General features: G+C 48.9%; 1 protein-coding gene across 1 annotated transcript in view; it reads right to left on the reverse strand.

The window, feature by feature from the left end:
* Window positions 1-19,499, reverse strand: part of LOC119942156 — a 125,753-nt gene that overhangs the window by 56,699 nt on the left and 49,555 nt on the right. Inside the window, exons 27-43 of the mRNA XM_038762811.1 lie at window positions 19,039-19,194; window positions 18,156-18,289; window positions 17,279-17,437; window positions 16,044-16,224; window positions 15,029-15,240; window positions 13,930-14,118; window positions 12,243-12,382; window positions 10,785-10,947; window positions 10,547-10,633; window positions 8,604-8,741; window positions 7,583-7,699; window positions 6,959-7,051; window positions 6,062-6,279; window positions 5,607-5,803; window positions 3,284-3,595; window positions 1,719-1,948; window positions 583-744 (exon numbers count right to left, since the gene is read on the reverse strand). Of these exons, the coding sequence (XP_038618739.1) occupies window positions 583-744; window positions 1,719-1,948; window positions 3,284-3,595; window positions 5,607-5,803; window positions 6,062-6,279; window positions 6,959-7,051; window positions 7,583-7,699; window positions 8,604-8,741; window positions 10,547-10,633; window positions 10,785-10,947; window positions 12,243-12,382; window positions 13,930-14,118; window positions 15,029-15,240; window positions 16,044-16,224; window positions 17,279-17,437; window positions 18,156-18,289; window positions 19,039-19,194 (2,888 nt within the window). The remainder of the gene's footprint in view (window positions 1-582; window positions 745-1,718; window positions 1,949-3,283; window positions 3,596-5,606; window positions 5,804-6,061; window positions 6,280-6,958; window positions 7,052-7,582; window positions 7,700-8,603; window positions 8,742-10,546; window positions 10,634-10,784; window positions 10,948-12,242; window positions 12,383-13,929; window positions 14,119-15,028; window positions 15,241-16,043; window positions 16,225-17,278; window positions 17,438-18,155; window positions 18,290-19,038; window positions 19,195-19,499) is intronic.

Genomic DNA, 19,499 nt, shown 5'->3' on the forward strand with positions numbered 1-19,499 from the left:
ATATATTGACCATTTCCTTCATTCATTTAATTCATTTGTTCAAAGTCTATTATTAAAGTCTAGTCTCCACCTTAGCTATTGTACTTTGGTCAATGTATGCCTTCTGTCTTGTCCATTAGAGTGTAAGCTCCCCGAGGGTGCAGATTCTGTTTCTGAGTTCTTCTGTCTGTTGCTCAGGCCTCTGGGCACTGCACACAGCTGGTGTGCTATGAAGAGCGCTGAAGCAAAGAGCGGTTGGCAAATGCTGCTTTGCGTCCTGTTTGGCACCCACTGAAACTTGCCTGTCTTTCATTTCACGCCCTTCCAGCCCCCAGCTAACACCCTCCTGGCCCGCTAGCCACATCTCCAGCCCCTGATCTGCCAGGCTGAACTTGCCCAGCCTAGGGGAATACTTAGCCATGGTGCCTTTCCACTCAGAGCCTGACAGTGGAATGGAGCATCCAGAGATGGGGAGAGATGTCATCTTGGTAGCTTTCCAAGGGCATGCAGGCTTTGCCTTCTGCAGTTCCCCCCGCCCGGGCAGCAATAACTGATCCCCGATGATCGGGGTGTGGGGGCTGGGCAGAAGAGTGGGTGGATCACCCGGACCTTGGAGGGAAGGGTGCCCAAGAGCCCTGACAGATCGTGCTGCAGTCCCAGGGCCACCACCATCATGCTGCCAGTGCTCCGCCTCTCCAGCTCCGCACGCAGATGCTGGCCGTCCACGCTGGCCTTCAGGCTGGCCACCAGCCTCTGCAAGGACTTCTAGGAAGGAGGGAAAGTGAATTATGGGGCTGAACATGAGCAGAGGAGAAGCTCCGCCAGGATCCCGGCTGGAGGGCCCTAGCGAAGGGTGGACAGCTGCCACTCAGGGATGTAGCCAGTATCAGGAATGACCAACATTTGCCCTGGTATGGCAGAGGGGAGAGCCCCCACCCTCACCTGGACTAGCAGAGGACGGATCCAAGTTCAGCAGAGGGGAGATAGAAGTCAAAGGGGAAGACAACTGGTGGTCTCTTCCTGCTGTTACTCTGACTCTTCCTCCCTGGGCTCTTGCGCTCCTGTACCATCTTCTAGCAGAACTTTTGTATACTCAGGCAGTGGGGTCCAGTGGTGAGGGCGTAGGGTTGGGAGTCTTAAATAATATTCTTAATAAATAATTTATCTATTTACATGTTTAAATAATCGATTATTCAGTTCATTCAAAAATTAATTTATTGTGTTTAAATCATTTAACTAATTTCTTTATTTATATTGATGTCTGTTGCCCCCTCTAGACTGTTTTGGGCAGGGATCGAGTCTACCATACTCTCCTAAGCACTTAGTACAGTGCTCTGCGCACAGTAAGTGCTCAATAAATTCAACGGATTGATTGAGTCAGGAGTTCCAGGCTCCCTTCCCAGCCCTGCCACTGGCCTGTTATGTGATCTTGGGTGAGCCCTTAATCTCTCTGGGCCTCAGAGATTAAGGTGGGGCAGGGCTGTGTCTGATTATCTTGTCTCAATGCCAGGCCTTGGCATATAATACACTCATCTTGAATCATTCCCTCAAAACATTCTGGGAGATCAGCAGGTGGAAGTATGGGTGCAAGTGGCCAGAAACCTAGGCCGGGGTTGAGGAGAGGCCAAGAGTGCCTCCCAGACAATCCGCTGGCCTTATGCGCCTGCCTGTTGGCTTTCTCCCACCCCTCCACCGCCTGGCCCTAGAGGCCCTGTGGCAGCTGGAGCTCCTCTTCTCACCTGGTAGTAGCCAGCACCTTCCACAGAGCTGGGGAGCCCCAGGGAGCCCAGTGGTCCCACGTTGTGTCTCAGCCGGGCAGTGACGCGCGTGGCTGGGGAGGAGGCCGAGGGGCTCTCCATCCCAAGCGCGACCTCAATCCATCCGCGGTCACTTTGCAGCTCCACAGCCAAGGAGCAGTTGGGGGCTGTGGGCCCACAGGAGGCCAAGACTTCTCCCTCTGTGGGAAATCCTGGTAAAGAGCAGGTCCGGGGCAAAGCAGAGACATAACGCTTGAAGCACATGGGGCAGGGACTGTATCTATCTTGAATATATTGTACCTAAACTGCTCACTTCTTTTTTTTAATGTTATCTGTTCATCAATCAATGGTATTTATTGAGCACTTACTGTGCAGAACACTGTATTAAGTGCTTGGGGGAGTACAGTACAACAGAGTTGGTAGACACATCGCCTGGTCAAAACAAGCTTACAGCAGCACTTACTAAGTTCCAGGCACTGTATTAGAGCACTAGAGTAGATACAAGCTAATCAGCTTGCAGTCTTAATCCCCATTTTACAGGTGACTTAACTGAGGCACAGAGAAGTGAAGTGAACTGCACAAGGTCTTCTAGACTGTGAGCCCACTCACAGGGACCGTCTCTATATGTTGCCAACTTGTACTTCTTAAGCACTTAGTACAGTGTTCTGCACACAGTAAGCGCTCAATAAATACAATTGAATGAATGAATGCAGACACATGATGGAGCTGGGATTGTGGGGAGCGAACATGTCTCTGTTATATTGTACTCTCCCAAGCGCTTAGTACAGTGCTCTGCCCAGAAGAAAATACTCAGTAAACACAACTGATTAATAGATTGATCTACCAAGGCACATAGTACACTGTTTAGCACAGAGTAAGCACTGAACAAATGCCACAGTTGTTATCATCTCTATATTTGATTAGTTTTGCTTTCCCTATACCTCTCTACCTTCCTCCTCCCAAGCATATGTAATTATGGTATTTATTAAGTGCTTACCATGTGCCAGGCACTGTTACTAAGCCCTGGGGTGGATGCAAGCAATCAGGGTTGGACACAGTCCCTGTCCCACATGGGGCTCACAGTCTCAATCCCCATTTCACAGGTGAGGTAACTGAGGCACAGAGAAGTTAAGTAACTTGTCCACGATCACACAGCAGGCAAGTGGTGGTGATTGGGCTAGATTTATTTCTCATTTGACTGAGCAGGTGGAGGTCTGGGGAAGCTCGGCTCTCCCCCAGGAGACCCCAATCCCATCCACTCCTTTAATTACACCAGCACAGTGTAATGGATAGAGCATGGACGTGGGAGTCAGAAGGTCATGGGTTCTAATCCCAACTCCCCCACTTGTCTGCTGTTGACCTTGGGCAAGTCATTTCACTTCTCAGGGCCTAAGTTATCTCATCTGTAAAATAGGGATTGAGACTATGAGCTCCACATGGGACAGGGACTATGTCTAATCCAGTTTGCTTGTATCTACCCCAGCACTTAGTATAATGCCTGGCATATAGTAAGCACTTAATACCACAATTATTATTATTATTATTACCTGTGTCTTTCAGAGCACTGATATTTTGGGTCAGGGTTCCCCAGATCTGGCTGGACCCCTGGCCTGAGGAAGTTGAAAACTCCAGGGCTGAGGCCTGTCCATCCACATGCATGCTGGCTTGGGCCCTGAGAGACCCCGGGCCCTCGAGCTGCAACCGGCCTCTCAGGCAGGCCTCCCGGGGCATGGCCTGGCTGCCGTTCTGAGTCAGGTCCAGGCTTCCCGCCAGGCTGTGCCAGCTGCCGTTCCCTGGCACCATCCTGTTGCGAAGCTGGACTCTGTACAGGGCCCGATCGATCAGCAAGCTGATGCTCCCTGTGGGAGACAGGAAAGGGGGACGTATGCTGCAAAGCCAATCTCCAGGGGAAGGGGAATGGCTGATAAAGGTTAGGGAGTCCAGAGCAATAGGGACAGAAAACGCTAAATGATTTCAGCAACTGCTGGCTTGAAGATCAACTCCGTCGAAGAGGTAGCGAAACTGAGCCCATAACCTGATGTTATCCTCGACTCCTCTCTCTCATTCAACCCATATATTCAATCCATTACTAAATCTTGTATGTTCCACACTCACAACATTACTAAAATCCTCCCTTTCCTCTCCATCCAAACTGCTACTCCATTAACACAATGACTTATCCTATCCTGCCGTGATTACTGTATCAGCCTTCTTGCTGACCTCCCAGCCTCCTGTCTCTCTGCACTCCAGTCCATACTCCACTCTGCTGCTCAGATAATTTTTCTACAGAAACATTCAGGACATGTTTCCCCGCATTTCAAAAAACTCAAGTGTTTCCCCATCCACTTTCCCCTCAAATAAAAACACCTCACCATTGGATTTAAAGCACTCATCCCCTTGTTCCTTCCTACGTCACCTCGCTTCTCTCCTTCTACAACCCATTCTGCACACTTCATTCCTCTAATGCTAACCTTCTCACTGTACCTCACTCTCATCTACCTCACTGCCAACTCCTTATCAGCTTTCTGCCTCAGTCCTGGAATTCCCTCCCTCCTCAAATCCAATGGACAACTACTCTCCCCACACTTTAAAGCCTTACGGAAGGCACCTCTCCTCCAAGAAGCCCTACCTGACTAAACCCGCTTTCTTCTTCTCCCACTTCCTTCTGCGTAGCTCTGACTTGCTCCCTTTATTCATCCCCCCTCCCAGCCCCACAGCACTTAAGAACATACCTGTAATTTATTTATTTAATTCCTGTCTCCCCCTCTAGGCTGTAAGCTCATTGTGGGCAGGGAATGTGTCTGTTTATTGTTATAGCGTACTCTCTCAAGAGTTAAATACAGTGCTCTGCACACAGTAAGCACTCAATACAATGGACATTTCTGCCAACTCTGTTGTGTTGGACTCTCCCAAACGCTTAGTACAATGTTCTGCAAATAAGCAGCGCTTAATGAATACCACTGATGGATTGATTGGCTGATTGTTCTGTCACCCATTCCTGGGTCTAGTCATCCCACCATTAGAGAAGTCTTTCGTAGGGCTGACAATGCTTTTGGGGAGAGGCCCCATTATCCCAAAGAGTTGCTCCTCTGATTGATCCAGGAGAGCTTGCAGGTTCTGTTTGAAGCCTGGAGGACTCTCTTTTGGCTCCGGCTGGGAGAGTTTACATTGGCCGTTAGCAAAGCACAAAGACCAAGTGGGACCACACCTCTCAAGTGGATGAAATCAGTCAGTCAATGTTTACTGTGTGCAGAGTGTTGTACTAAGTTCTTGGGAGAGTACAGCATAAGAATATAACAGACACATTCCCTGCCCACAACGAGCTTACAGTCTAGAGAGGAAGTAGCCTTGTTCTTTCAGAACTTCCCATCTCCATGTCCTCATCCCTACCTCACCCAGGTTGTCACCCGAACCTTGTGCCTGCCTCGTTCATTCATTCAATCATATTTATTGAGTGCTTACTGTACAGAGCACTGTACTAAGCATTTGGGAGAGTATCATATAACAATAAACTGTTAACAACATATAACAATAAACTCCTAGACTGTGAGCCCATTGTTGGGTGGGGACCATTTCTATACATTGCCGATTTGTACTTCCCAAGCACTTAGTACAGTGCTCTATACACAGTAAGTGCTCAATAAATATGATTGAATGAATGAATAGACAGACATTTATTCTCCTGTAAATTCACTGTGGGCAGGAAATGTGTCTACCAACTCCATTTTATTAGACTCTTCCAAGCGCTTAGCCCAGTGCTCTGCACACAATAAGCACTGAATAAATATGATTGATGGGTCGATTGATTGCTGACAGACCCCACACTCGGTGACACTTCCCAGACATGCTCCTGTTAGACGGAGGGCTCACCCTGGTTGTGGTGGTGGCTACTGCGCTTCAGGAGGCCGCTGAGGGAGAGGCGCCGGGGCATGGATCTCCAACTGCCCAGGCTGTGCTGGATGTGACCCCGAAAGGTCAGCGCCTGCCCCGGCTTCTGCTCTCGGCTTCCTGCCAGGAACAGCTTGACAGCCTTCTCGTCGAGCATCAACTCCGTAGAGAACAAAGCCCTGGGAAAAACGTCCACAGGCAGGCAACAGAAGTAGTAGTAGTAGTAACAATAATAATAATAATTGTGGTGTTTAAGTTCTTAATATGTGCCAGACACTGCACTAAGTGCTGTGGCGGATACAAGCAATTCAGGTTGAACAGACTACCTGTCCTTTGGCGTTTAGAACAGTGTTTGGCACCAAGTAAGCGCTTAACAAATGCCATCATTATTATTATTATTTACGCTCACTCCGACCCACCCCCAGGAAGTCTGATACCTGGCAGGGGTGACCTTGCCCATCAGCTGCAGTCGTATCATCTTGGGTTCTGCAAGAACTGACTGGCGGAAGAGGGCACTCAGGCCCCAGGCTCGCCTGCCCCTCCTGCTCTCCTTGCTCACGTCTGCTTCCAGAAGGGCCCGCTCCTTGCCCCCGGTGTTCACGGACACGGAGACATTGACACCAGGACCCCGGTATCTTCTGGCAACTGCCCAGACCTATGTGAATCCAAGTGGCCATTTTCACATGCCCCACTGCATGTGGGACAAGCTGGAAAGCTGGAAAAGATCTGCTATAGGCACTACCGATTTATTACCCACCTTCCACCCACAGCACCCAACAATATAATCGGGGCTCTGGGGAGAAATGATTTCCCTTCTGGGCTTTGGTGGCAGGCATTCTCAACCAGCACAAGAAGGAGAAGTGACTTAATTGTTATCCAAAAAATTCTCCTTTCTACCTATCCACGATCATCTCCTCAGCTACAGCCCTCATACAGAACCCCCTCTCCTGTCTCCAACCTTTTGCCCAACCTGATATGGAACCACATTTCTGCTCCTGTCTGTCATATCCCCTTCTTCCACCTTTAAATCACAACTCAAAGCCCACCTCCTCTAGGAAGTCTAATAATAGTGGTATTTGTTAAGCCAAGCAGTGCCAAGCACTGTTCTAAGCACTAGGGCAGATGCAAGCTAATTGAGCTGGACCCAGTCCCTGTCCCACATAGGGCTCACAGTCTTAATTCCCATTTTACAGATGAGGAACTGAGGCATAGGGAAGTGAAGAGTCTTGACCGAGGTCACACAGCAGATAAGCAGCAGAGCCAGGATTAGAACCAAGGATGTTTTGGCTCCCAGACCCATACTAGCAAACTTAATTCACCTTCAAGAAGAGTACCTGAAAGTTTGGTGGTAATTCTGGCTGGTGAGGGTGGCCGAGCTGGGAGTAAAAGCCAAAATGAGTGTCCGATCCATTTAGCTGAATGCAGAGCTGTTGGGGAGTGAGAGGGAAAAAGAGGAAGAGGGGGAGATAGCGAGAGAAAGAGATTGCACACATCAGGAAAAGCAGGGCTGTTTTCTAGGAACTTTGAGGTCTCAGGCTAGTAAGTTTTCCAAGCTAAGCCTCTGATCCCAGCCCTTGCCCCCCACCCTACCCCACCCCTGAATCTTAGCCCCCACTTTTTAGACAGCACCCATTTTCCAGATGAGAAGCTCCAAAGTGCAGGAAGCTCAGAGAGGGAGGCCCGGCCTGAGGCCTATGGCAGGCTAGGTCTCCAGGGTCCTCATTCCATTCCTTTTCCTAATGAGCCAGTTCCAGCCTTCCATAGCCTCTTCCCCTCCCATCGACCCCAAACTTAGGCTTGCAGCTGTCAGAGACCCTGGGAACAAGCCTGCCCATCCCTCTGCTTGGAGAGCAGCACCGGGCCAAGAGCCCTGCCATCCTACTGGCAGTAGCCCTTGCCCCGAGGAAACCAGCTCTCCAGGATGGGAGGACAAGGAGGAGGCACACAAGCAGACTGACCCGTGAGGAATTGTGGTCCACGGTGGCTTGGGCTCTCAAACCGCAATCAAACTCCCCTTTCTGGTTCCGTGTGAAGAAGACCTCTCCGTCCAGTCCCAGTCGCTGCGGAAACCTCAGCTGGTGAACAAAGCGGGACATGCAGAGGCAAGGTTAACTCCTCCAGAGTCGGGGCAGACCAGAGGTCTGCAACTGTGAAGGCACATCTCCTCCAAGAAGCCATCCTTGCCTAAAGCAGTGTGGCTTAGTGGAAAGAGCACAGGCTTGGGAGTCAGAGGATGTGGTTTCTAATCCCGGCTCCACCATTTGTGTGCTGTGTGACCTTGGGCAAGCCACTTAACTTCTCTGTGCCTCAGTTCCCTCATCTGTAAAATGGGGATTAATAATAATAATAATGACATTTATTAAGCGCTTACTATGTGCAAAGCACTGTTCTAAGTTCTGGGGAGGTTACAAGGAGAACAGGTTGTCCCATGGGGGGTTCACAGTTTTAATCCCCATTTTACAGATGAGGCAACTGAGGCCCAGAAAAGTGAAGTGACTTGCCCAAAGTCACACAGCTGACAATTGGCGGAGCTGGGATTTGAACCCATGACCTATGACTCCCAAGCCCAGGCTCTTTCCACTGAGCCATGCTGCTTCTCTAAGACCGTGAGCCCCGTATGGGACAACCTGATTACCTTGTATCTACTCCAGTGCTTAAAAGAGTGCTTAGCACATAGTAAGCGCTTAACAAATACCATCATTATTATTATTATTCCTCTTCTCCCTCTCCCTTCTGAGTCACCCTGACTTATTCCCTTCATTCATCACCCCCCTCCCAGCCCCACAGCACTTAGGTACATATCTGTAATTTATTATTTATATTAATGTCTGTCTCCCCACTCCAGACTGTAAGCTCATTGTGGGCAGGGAAAGTGTCTATTGTTGTAGTGTCTCCTTCCAAGTGCTTAGTACAGTGCTCGGCACACAGTAAGTGCTCAAAAAATACAATTGAATGAATAAATTAATGAAGTTCAGCTACCTGGAAGAATGAGTGGGTCACATCCAGATGTAGTCCATGCTGGACATCCCCTCCGCTGGATCGGTCCTGGTGCTGACCCATTACACGCAGCACATCTTCCTTGTTGACCTTCATAGTAGCTTCAATTTCCCGGTGAGCCTGAGGGTGGGAGGAGCCAAACCCCCCAAATCCAAGACTGGTCCACTTTTTTTTTAATGGTACTTAAAAAATAGTACAGTGCTCAGCGCTGCAGTAAACAATGGGGTAGATATAAGAATCAGGATGGACACGATCCCTGTCCCACAGAGGGCTCACAGTCTGAGTAGGAGGGAGGAAGATTTAGTCCCTATTTTACAAATGAAGTAACTGAGGCACAGAGAAGTGAAGTGATTTACTCAAGGTCATTCAGGAGGTAAATGGTAGAGCTGGAATTAAAACCCAGTCCTCTGTTTCCCAGGCCTATGCTTTTTACACCAGGCCTCTCTGTTACCCAGAAGGTTGGCCCAGGGACGAGGCTTGGATCACGGAGGATTTTCCAGGATCTCCAGAAACAAACAAGAACTGCCAGGATATCAGAGGAACCTGCAGAATCTCAAACCTGGGGCATTTTCCTTTTACAGAGAGCTAAGTGAATGCACTCTGTCATTCACGTTCTGACTTCTAGCCACCTCTAGGTGCAACTTGAGAAGGAGCACGGCTTAGTGGAAAGACCATGGGCCCGGGAGTCAGAGGACCTGGGTTCTAATCCCAGCTCTGCCAAATGCTTGCTGGGTGATCTTAGGAAAGTCACTTAACTTCTCTGGGCCTCAGTTCTCCTGTTCTCCCTCCTACTTAGATTGTGAGCCCCATACGGGACAGGGACTGTGTCCAACCTAATTAACTTAAGCCTACCCCAGTGCTTGGAACAGTATTTGACATATAGTAAGCAATTAACAAATACCATAAAATAAACTTTGACTGAGAAAGAAAAAACCCAGAACCCCACTCAGTCATGTCCCCCCCATCACTGGAAGGCATTTCCCAGCATGGTGTGGTGGATAGACCACAGGCCGGGGAGCCAGAAGGATCCAGGATCTAATCTTTCTGCTGTGTGACCTTGGGCAAGTCACTTCACTTTTCTGTGCCTCAGTTACCTCATCTGTAAAATGGGGATTAAGACTGTGAGCCCCATCATGGGACGGGGACTGCGTCCAACCTGTTAACTTCGTATTTACCCCAGTGTTTAGAACAGTGCTTGGCCTATGGTAAGTGCTTAACAAATACCATCGTTATTATTATTACTCCCAAGAGGTTTGTTCTGACACAGAGGAAGAGAAGGGGGCAGGATTCATTTGGCTCATGAGCAATGGCATTTGCTTCTAGGGTCTTGGGGGATGCAAGTGCCTCTAGCTTCCCGAACTTAATTCCCAAATTTGCCTCCTCAAATCCTTATAAAATCTATTTTATTTTATCATCTTCTTCTCCAGGAGGGGAAGGAAAGACAATGGAATCAAGTAAGTGAGTGCAAAAACAAGTGCTTGTAGTACAATCTCCATTACTTCTGGAAACGTTTTAAATGAATAACACAGGCAGAAGCTCTCTCATACGCTCACACAGCTATGTTTCTCATTTATTCTGCAAGATCATTTTTCAAAAGAAAAAAATGGTGGTGTGGAGTGACCCCAGACAACATTTGACCAGCTTGATCTTCCAGACCCAGATACAGTTCACAGGTCGGGGAAGGAAGTGTTAAAGAAAAAAAGAGACTGGTCTAAAGCCATGATTAAATGGAGACAGGGACAGAGTAGATACCTGACATCTGTGTTGCTCCTCCAGGGTCCAATCAGGCAGGGTATCCCCAGTGCCTCGCCTTCTCTTCTTTTGAGGTTTCCAATCCACCTCCCCTCTTAGCCTCCTAGGATGGCCAGTGCCAATAGGGCGGGAGTGTTAAGGGGTCAAACAGGCTAGGCCTGGATCTTACTTACCCCTTGGTGTTGCCTCATGAGCAAACAGATGTCCATATTCCTGGGGAGCACCTTGTTGCTGTACGGATGGGTCAGGCTCACACAGATCTACAATGACAACACACACGTACATAGCTCACAGTTGCCCATTCACAGACTTAAACACACAGCCCCTCACAAAGCCAGAGCCAGGCAGCTTTCCCCTCCCAGTCCCCAACCTGCTACCCCGGCTGCAGGCTAAGCCTCCCGGGTTACTCACGTAGGGATGGTCGGCCTGGTAGCCCACAGTCAGAAGCTGTACAGTCTCCTCCAGTCCGGACAGCAGCACTTTGGTCTCCAGGAAGTAGTGTTTCCTTCTCTTATCCACTGTGAATGTCTCCTGCAGAAGAAAGCTCCGAGGGATGGGCAGCTTCAAGGGATGCCTGGGGTTTGGGAATTTCAAAACAAAATTCCACGTACTTCATTCCCACCCATGACTCCCAAACAACCCACCCAGGCTGAGATGAAGTATGGAGGGTCTCTATGAGGGGTCCCAATCAGAGCCTCCCACACTAGCCGTGAAGGACTGGAGCAGGAGGCCGCCACACATTTTGGACCGCTGGGAAACTCTGGTTGTGATTGTTGCCTCCTGGTCAGTTGGGGCAGGGAGAAAACTGGAGATGGCTCTAATAATTATAATAATTTGTGGTATTTGGTCAGCGCTTGCCATGCACCAGACACTGTAATAAGCTCTGGGGTAGATACAAGGTGATCGGTTAGGACACAGTCCCTGCCCCACATGGGGCTCACAGTCTTTAGCCCCATTTTACAGATAAGGAAACTGAGGCCCTGAGAAGATCATACAGCAGACAAGTGACAGAGCTGAGATTAAAACTCAGGTCCTTCCATTCACTCATTCATTTGTATTTATTGAGCACTTACTGTGTTCAGAGCACTGTACTGTTTGGGAAAGTACAATACAGCACTAGAGACGATCCCTGCCCATAATGAGCTCACAGTCTAGAGGCCCTTCTGATTCCCAGGCCCATGCTCTATCCACTAGGCCACACTACTTCCACACTGCTTCACCAACTTCCTTGTTCCGATGCTCTCTGCTTTCTCATGGTGTTTTAATACCTCACTAGATCAACTCCTCCTCCCACTCCCATGACAACCTCTCATCCCTTTTGCAGGTGGTGAGCCCCGAGGGCCAGGGGGTCAGTCTTCCCCAGTGCTTAGGACAGTGCTCTGCACACAGTAAGGGCTCAATAAATATGATCAGATGAAGAGACAAACTAGGCATTGTGCCCTTCCCAGTACAGCCGGGCCCCTAATTGGGAACGTCCCAGATAGTCCCACACTGATAATGGATGGAGCATGAACCTGGGAGTCAGAAGGACCTGGGTTCTAATTCCTACTTCATCACTTGTCAGCTGTACGTGATCTCAGGTAAGCCACTTCACTTCTCTGTGCCTCAGTTCCCTCATCTGTAAAATGGAGATGAAGACTGTGAGCCTCAGATGGGACAGGGACTGTGTCCAACCTGATTACTTTGTACCTACCCCAGTGCTTAGAACAGTGCTTGGCACCTAGCAAGTGCTTAACGAATCCCATAATTATCACCATCATTCCGGCCCCAAGAATTGGCACAGCTTGGTGGTTTGGGTGGACCTCTGGGGCTGGGAATGAAAGGTTCAGTGGCCGGCCTTAACACTTGAGAAGGCCGAGGACTCTGGACCTGAAGTTGAGGGTGGCCCTCTTCTGGTAAAGCCACCTCTCCCTCTTGAGCTCCTCTAGCTGGCCTTCCAGTTGCAGCCCAAAGGGCAGATGTCCAAGACCAGTTCTGACCGCCTGCAGGGAGATGTGGGTTCTTCTAGGCTGCAATAGAAAGCACACAGTTGTGAAGGAGGGGTGGGAAAGGGAACAAATTGGAAGAAAGATGGGGCTGGAAATAGAGGGCAGCATGGCCTAGTGGAGAGACAGTGGGCCAAGGAGTCAGAAGGCCTGGGTTCTAATCCTAGCTCTGCTGTTTGTCCTTGGACAACTCACTAAATGTCTCTATGCCTCAGTGTCTTCATCTGTCAAATGGGGATGAAACGCTATGCCTCCTAGACTGTGAGCCCCATGTGGGACAGAAGACGTGTCCATCCTGAATATGGTAGATCTATCCCTGCACTTAGCATGGTGCTTATCACTTAGTAAGAACTTAATAAGTACCATAACTATTATCAATTCTTATTATTAGAAAAGACAAAGACTACCTTGCTTTGAGTAAGGTGGGCCATAAGCTACCACAATTGAAATGCTGAAATTGAGCCTCTCAAACCCCTAGTATAGGATGTGGCATCCTGGAGGTTTTCATCGACAGTCACTAACCTGGTAGTGGTATCTAGCCTGCTTGGGCAATTGTCTGGCAATTTGGTAAATGGGAGCTACACAAGCCCAAGGGAAAAGAAGTTAGAAACTTTTCCGTCTTGAGAATCAGCCATCCGCATCCTCAGCAGTGAGTCAGTTTAGACTCAATTCAGTTTGGACTCAATTTCAAGTCTGTGGTCCGTCTCTATATGTTGCCAACTCGTAATTAATCAATCAATCGTATTTATTGAGCGCTTACTGTGTGCAGAGCACTGTACTAAGCACTTGGGAAGTACAAGTTGGCAACATATAGAGACGGTCCCTACCCAACAGTGGTACTTCCCAAGCGCTTAGTACAGTGCTCTGCACACAGTAAGCGCTCAATAAATACAATTGAATGAATGAATGCAGATACCATATGTGTGATGTAGTGGATAGATCACAGGCCTGGGTGTCAGAAGGTTCTCATCCTGGCTCCTCCACTTGTCTGCTGTGTGACCTAGGGCAACTCACTTCACTTCTCTGGGCCTCAGTTCCCTCATTTGTAAAATGGGGTTTGAGACTTTGAACCCCATGTGAGATAGGGACTGTGTCCAATCTGATTTGCTTGTATCCACCCCAGCGTTTAATACACTACCTGTCCCATAGTAAGAAGTTAACAAGAGACAGTATGGCTCAGTGGAAAGAGCCCGGGCTTTGGAGTCAGAGGTCATGGGTTCGAGTCCCGGCTCCGCCACATATCTGCTGTGTGACCTTGGGCAAGTCACTTAACTTCTCTGAGCCTCAGTTCCCTCATCTGTAAAAAGGGGATTAAGACTGAGCCCCACGTGGGACAACTTGATCACCTTGTATCCCCCCCAGCGCTTAGAACAGTGCTCTGCACATAGTAAGTGCTTAACAAATGCCATCATTATTATTATTAACAAATACCGCAATTATTAACAGAAGATGCTTGACTTTTCTCAGGCCCGTCCACCAGGGCCTAAAACGAGATTCTTCACAGACAAGGTCCCCCAGAGAGATCTGCTTGTGGAAACAGAGGTGGAAGCGGAGAGGTCTCGCTATCTCACCTGTTCCGTGTGCCTATAGACAGCAGTCAAGTTCAGCCCTTGCTCTGGCCCCGCCAGCCAGAAGAGGAAGAGTTTGCTGTCTCGGCTGTTGAACAGGTGAATTTCATTTTGGACCAGTTGACTCCATGCTGTCACCAGTTCACTCTGACTATGGAGTCTGCTCCCCTCCAGGTGGTTCACAGTGGACACCTGAATGGGAGACAGTGATGTTGACTCCATCCTGAAGTTGTGCAGACCAGGTTGTCTGCTTGGGGTGGCAGGTGAGTGGAGAATTTTCGCAAAGACCATGGTGGAAGACTCAAGTGGTTTCGATATAGCAGAGAAATGGGGAGCTATCCTGAATAATAAATGACTATGTGCCAATCCTCTCAACTAATACAGTCCTCAAGACTGTGAGCTCACTGGGGCAGGGAATGTCATTGTTTATCATTGTATGCGGCACTTCGTACAGTGCTCTGCATATGGTGAGTGCCTAATTAATACAATCGAATGAATGAATAAACTTCTGTTCATAACAGAATAACTGGGTTTGGTCTGCAATAGGAAGAATGGAAGACAGATGCACTTGGAGAAAACTGAGGAAAATCCATTAGTAGGGAAGGGAAGATCATGTCAAATGAAAACCCTGCCTCCCAACTTGATTCATTCATTCAATTGTATTTATTGAGCGCTACTGTGTGCAGATCACTGTACTAAGTGCTTTGGAGAGTACAATTCAATAATAAGCAGACACATCCCCTGACCACGGTCTAGAGGAGGGAGATATCCTCTGCCAATCCACAGCAGAAAAAACATTGCAGGCTGGTAGATTTCTCCATCTATGTGCAAGGCCGATACCTGGTGACATTCCCACTGGGTTCCAATCTCTGCCCTGAGCACAAGCCCTCCCAGGAGTGTCCATCAGACACTAAGGGTGGCTCATTCACACTTTCAGGCCACTAGGTCAGAAGAAGAACTTAATGGGCTGAAAAGGTGAAAGTTCCTGGAGCAAGCCATTCCCAGGAAAGACCTTGAGCTCTGGAGAGAATTGGGCTTAGGGAGCTGCAATCTGAGGACTGGCGTCACATGCCCTCCCACCCCACCGTGCCCGGAGACTCACGTGGAGATAGGTGGTCGTGGGGGTGTAGATGTGAATCCTGCCCTCCTTGTTATTGCCTTTGTCTTTGTAGGACAGCTCCAGGACCAGGTTCCTGATGGACAGAGCCTTCCCGGCTGTCAGCTCCACAGTGGCCTGGTAGGTGCTGCCTTGGGGCTGATGCAGCCTGTGAGTCAGTGACAGGGACTGCCAAGGGGTATCCAAACTCAGGGCACCTAAGGGACAGGGGGCAGAGGTGGAGAGGAGGAGCTGATGAGGATGCAGATGAAGAAGAGGGTGACAGCTTCTAGCTTGCAGGATGCCAAGCTGGTTTCCCACCTCTGTTACGAGGGAGAGAGCTCTGCCAACACCAGCCGTGTTTCCAAACCGATTCAATGAGCTCCTGAGAGCAATCAGACCAGCCGGTTGGGCCGACAGTCCTTCGACTGTACCAGATTTGATTCCCTATTGTGGGATCCATGACTAGACGAACCTGTAGCTGTAACATCTTGACTACAAACAAGCTACTGGGATTTTCTATTCATCCTTAGCCTGCTCTGCTCCCACTGGGACATGGTGGGACATGGTCTGGGGTGGGTCCAGCCTAGAATAGGTGGATTCTGCTCAGTTAGAATCCTAGGGTTCAGCCTGACCCGGGTCTGGCCTTTCTTTAAATGAACCCTGGAGCAAACAGCTGTCCCGGCCCCACTGAATGGGACACAGCTGAGAACTCAATGGGGGATTTATTCCCTATGTTTGCTCCCCACCCTACAGTCTCTGGAGACAGAAAGCCCACCCCTAGTATTTCTCCCCTTCCTCTTTCCTCTTCATCATCCTGCATCCTCCTTCCCAGCCCCACAGTATTTATGCACGTACCTGTAATTTATTTATATTAATATCAGTCTCTCCCGTCTAGACTGCAGGCTCATAGGTAGGGACTGTATCTGTCATATGGTACTCTCTCAAGCGCTTAGTACAGTGCTCTACAAAGAGTAAGCACCCAATAAATACAACTGACTGCCTGACTGCCTCCACTCACCTTCCCACTTCCGCAGAGGTCCCCTGGACGTGTCCTTCCACAGCAGTCCGGCCACAAAGGGCAGCCGCTCGTTATACTGAACCTTCAGGTGGGTGTTGCTCTCCACGTGGCCCTGGGAGAAGCTTGAATGCTGCAGCTGTGTCCGGTAATTCACCTGCCTCTCAGGCACCAGTAGGACAAACTGGAAAGGCAAGTTGGCGCTCCCGTGAGGGTGGGTGATGCAGCACCCGGGGCCACCTAGGCCTACTCTCAGATCACATGGAAACCCCTTAATAGAGAAATGGAAGAGTCCGATTTGTATGGGGTTGTATATATGTTATGTGTTATGGAGAAGCAGGGTGGCTCAGTGGAAAGAGCATGGGCTTTGGAGTCAGAGATCATGGGTTCAAATCCCGGCTCTGACAATTGTCAGCTGTGTGACTTTGGGCAAGTCATTTAACTTCTCTGTGCCTCAGTTACCTCATCTGTAAAATGAGGATTAAGACTGTGAGCCCCCCATGGGACAACCTGATTACTTTGTAACCTCCCCAGTGCTTAGAACAGTAAGCACGTAGTACAGTGCTCTGCACACAGTAAGCACTCAATAAATACTATTGAAAGAATGAATGCTCTGCACAGACTAAGCACTTAATAAATGCCATTATTATTATTATTATTATATGGGTGACCTTTGTATGACAAGGTTTAAAAAGATAATTTAAAAAGAAATGGTATTTGTTACATACTTAGTATGTGCTGTACTAAGGGCTGGGGAAGGATACAAAATAAGCAGGTTGAACACTGTCCATGTGTCGCATGGGGCTCATAGTCTTAATCCCCATTTGCCATATGAGGCAACTGAGGCCCAGAGACGTCAAGTGCCTTGCCCTTGATCACCCAGCAGACAAGTGCGGAGCTGGAATTAGAAACCCAGTCCTCTGACTCCCAAGCCCATGCTCGATCCACTAGGCCCCATTGCTTCTCATTTTTTGAAGGCCTTATGATAAAGGAGTTCTTTATAAAGAGGCAAAGTCCTGCTTGAGGCAGAGGGCTAAACCAGATGAGTCCTCTCAAACTCTAGGACCCATGTGCTTTTTTCCCCTAGCACTTAGTACAGTGCTTGTCCACGGCAGCACTTGATAAATACCACTGTAAGCACTAGGACTAGGTCCTCTGACCACAGTTCTGGTTGTCCTTTCAAGGCTTTCCCTTGCCTCCCCGCAGCCTTCCCCCAAGCAGCCACTCTGGGCAACTACCTCCATGAAGTAGTTGCTCAGGGCTGGGTCCGAATCATTTTTGAAGATCTGGCTGATGCGCAGTTTCTTCTTGTTGTTGAGTTCATCCCAGTGCTTCCCGTAACTCACGTCCAGTTGAGAGTGGAGCCGGGACGCACTCTCCTCGTGCTGGAGCTCAACCTGAAAGCCAAATGTCAGAGAGTCCGGGGCCAGGAGGGCCCTCAAAAGGTCATTTCATCCCTCCTCCTGCATCCATTTAGGACAGATTCTCACCCATTTCTAGGAAGAGGGTTGCCTATCACACTCTTCCCCTCTAAACCATAAGCTGATTTGGGTCAGGGAATGTGTCTGTTATATTGTACTTTCCCAAACACTTAGTACAGTGCTCTGCACACAGTAAGCACTCAATAAATACGGTTGACTGACTTTGAGGAAAGCGATCCCATGCTCCTCCTTAGTATTTCCTTCCGGCCCAGGATGCTCCACGGAGGCCATGGGAGGGTTGTTGGTGAAATTGGTCAAGGCCACACAGGCATCAGGGATAATCATGTGACTGGGAAAAATCGGGCCTAGGAAAGGATAGGGAGGTATTGGTTGCGGGAGAGGTGGGGCAGTTGCTAGGAGAGGGGCCCCGCTTGGTTGTCACCATTGTGGGCAGGGAATGTGTGTGCTTATTGTTGTATTGCACTCTCCCAAGCACTTAGTTTAGTGCTCTGCATGCAGTGAGAGCTCAATAAACACAACTGAATGAATTATTGAATGAAAAGGGAGGAGAAGAAGGGGGCAGGTTGACTAAAATAACAGGCCACGGGGTTGGCGATGACTCGAGAACTCCCACCCAGTGGGAGCAGAGCAGGCTAAGGATGAACAGAAAATCCCAGCAGCCCCTGCCACGTACCTTGTGGTTATAAGCTGGAGTTTGAGTGCAGTGAAGTTCGTGACCAAGCTCCAGTTGGTACAGCTTCTCTGGGCCCATCTCCACTCTGAATTTCTGGGCAGCATTACATTCCTGCCGGAGATGTCTGGCCTCCCCTAAACCAATCCACACAAGAAGCACTTTTCCTTACCCAGATCACCAGGGTCAGGGAGTGTTAGGTCTTTGGATGGTTAGCAGTGCTAGGCAAGGGGATGGAGGTCAAAACTTCTTGGGACAAGGATATTCTAGAGGCAAAAGCACTTAGATTTGCACCCTTTAATCACCCCTCCCTCAGTCCCATAGCACTTATGTATATATCCATAATTTATTTCTTTACTAAAGTCTGTCTCTCCCTCTAGACTATAAGCTCACTGTGGGCAGGGAATGTTTCTACCATCTCTGTTATACTCTCCCAAGCATTTAGTACACTGTTCTGCACATAGCGAGCACTTAATAAATGCAATTGATTGACTGACTGATTGAAAAACATCCAGAGTCCACGGTTTAGAAGTGGAAGATTATTCTGCCCATCCCCACCTTCGAAAAGGCAGCTAAACTTCAACCATACAAAGTGGGTAATCAGTGTGCCCAAATCTAAGAATCTCTTTGTGTGCCTGCAATTGACAGAGTCAGGGGCAGATCAGGAAATAATTTTGGTGCCTACAATTCTGTTCCAAAGGACCAAGGTTTTAGGATTTAAGATCTTTGCTCTCCTCCTCCCTCTGCCCCCACAAGAACAAAGATTTCTCGGTATTTGAGAGCTAGAAAGAGCACAGATGAAGGAGGCACAGACAGGAAGAATGAGCCAGAGATCTTGACCCAGCTCTTTTGGGAAACAGGATCCACCTGAGAAACCCCAACCTACCTAGCAATCCATATTTCATTCTCAGGGTGTTGGTCCACAGGCTCCCACTCTTCTGCAGAAGACCTATGGCATGGCAACCCAGGATACCCGGCAGGTAGGCTTCTCCATCCAGTGCATAGTGCCACAACTGGTCTTCCACTTTCTTTTCCAGCATCACTGAGGAAAGGATCAGGGTCAAGGCCACACAGTTCTGGCTCTCCTTTGACATGGGGCGGCCAGATTTGGGGGATCATTTCATGAGGCAGGATGAATCAAAAGAAACTCATCTCTGTTTCAATCCCTCTCATTCTTCTGCACTCCAGAACCAGTTTCTCCAGGATGTGGCATTTTGGAAGTCAGGATCCTAGCTGGCTCATATATTTAAGCAACAACTGGTTTCACTAATATAGCCAAACTAACAGAACTTGGGCACAAAAATATGAGAATCCTGCCTGGGTAGAGCAAATGGTTTTCAAATATAT

Source organism: Tachyglossus aculeatus, chromosome 21, assembly GCF_015852505.1.
Source record: "Tachyglossus aculeatus isolate mTacAcu1 chromosome 21, mTacAcu1.pri, whole genome shotgun sequence".
Taxonomy (NCBI): domain Eukaryota; kingdom Metazoa; phylum Chordata; class Mammalia; order Monotremata; family Tachyglossidae; genus Tachyglossus; species Tachyglossus aculeatus.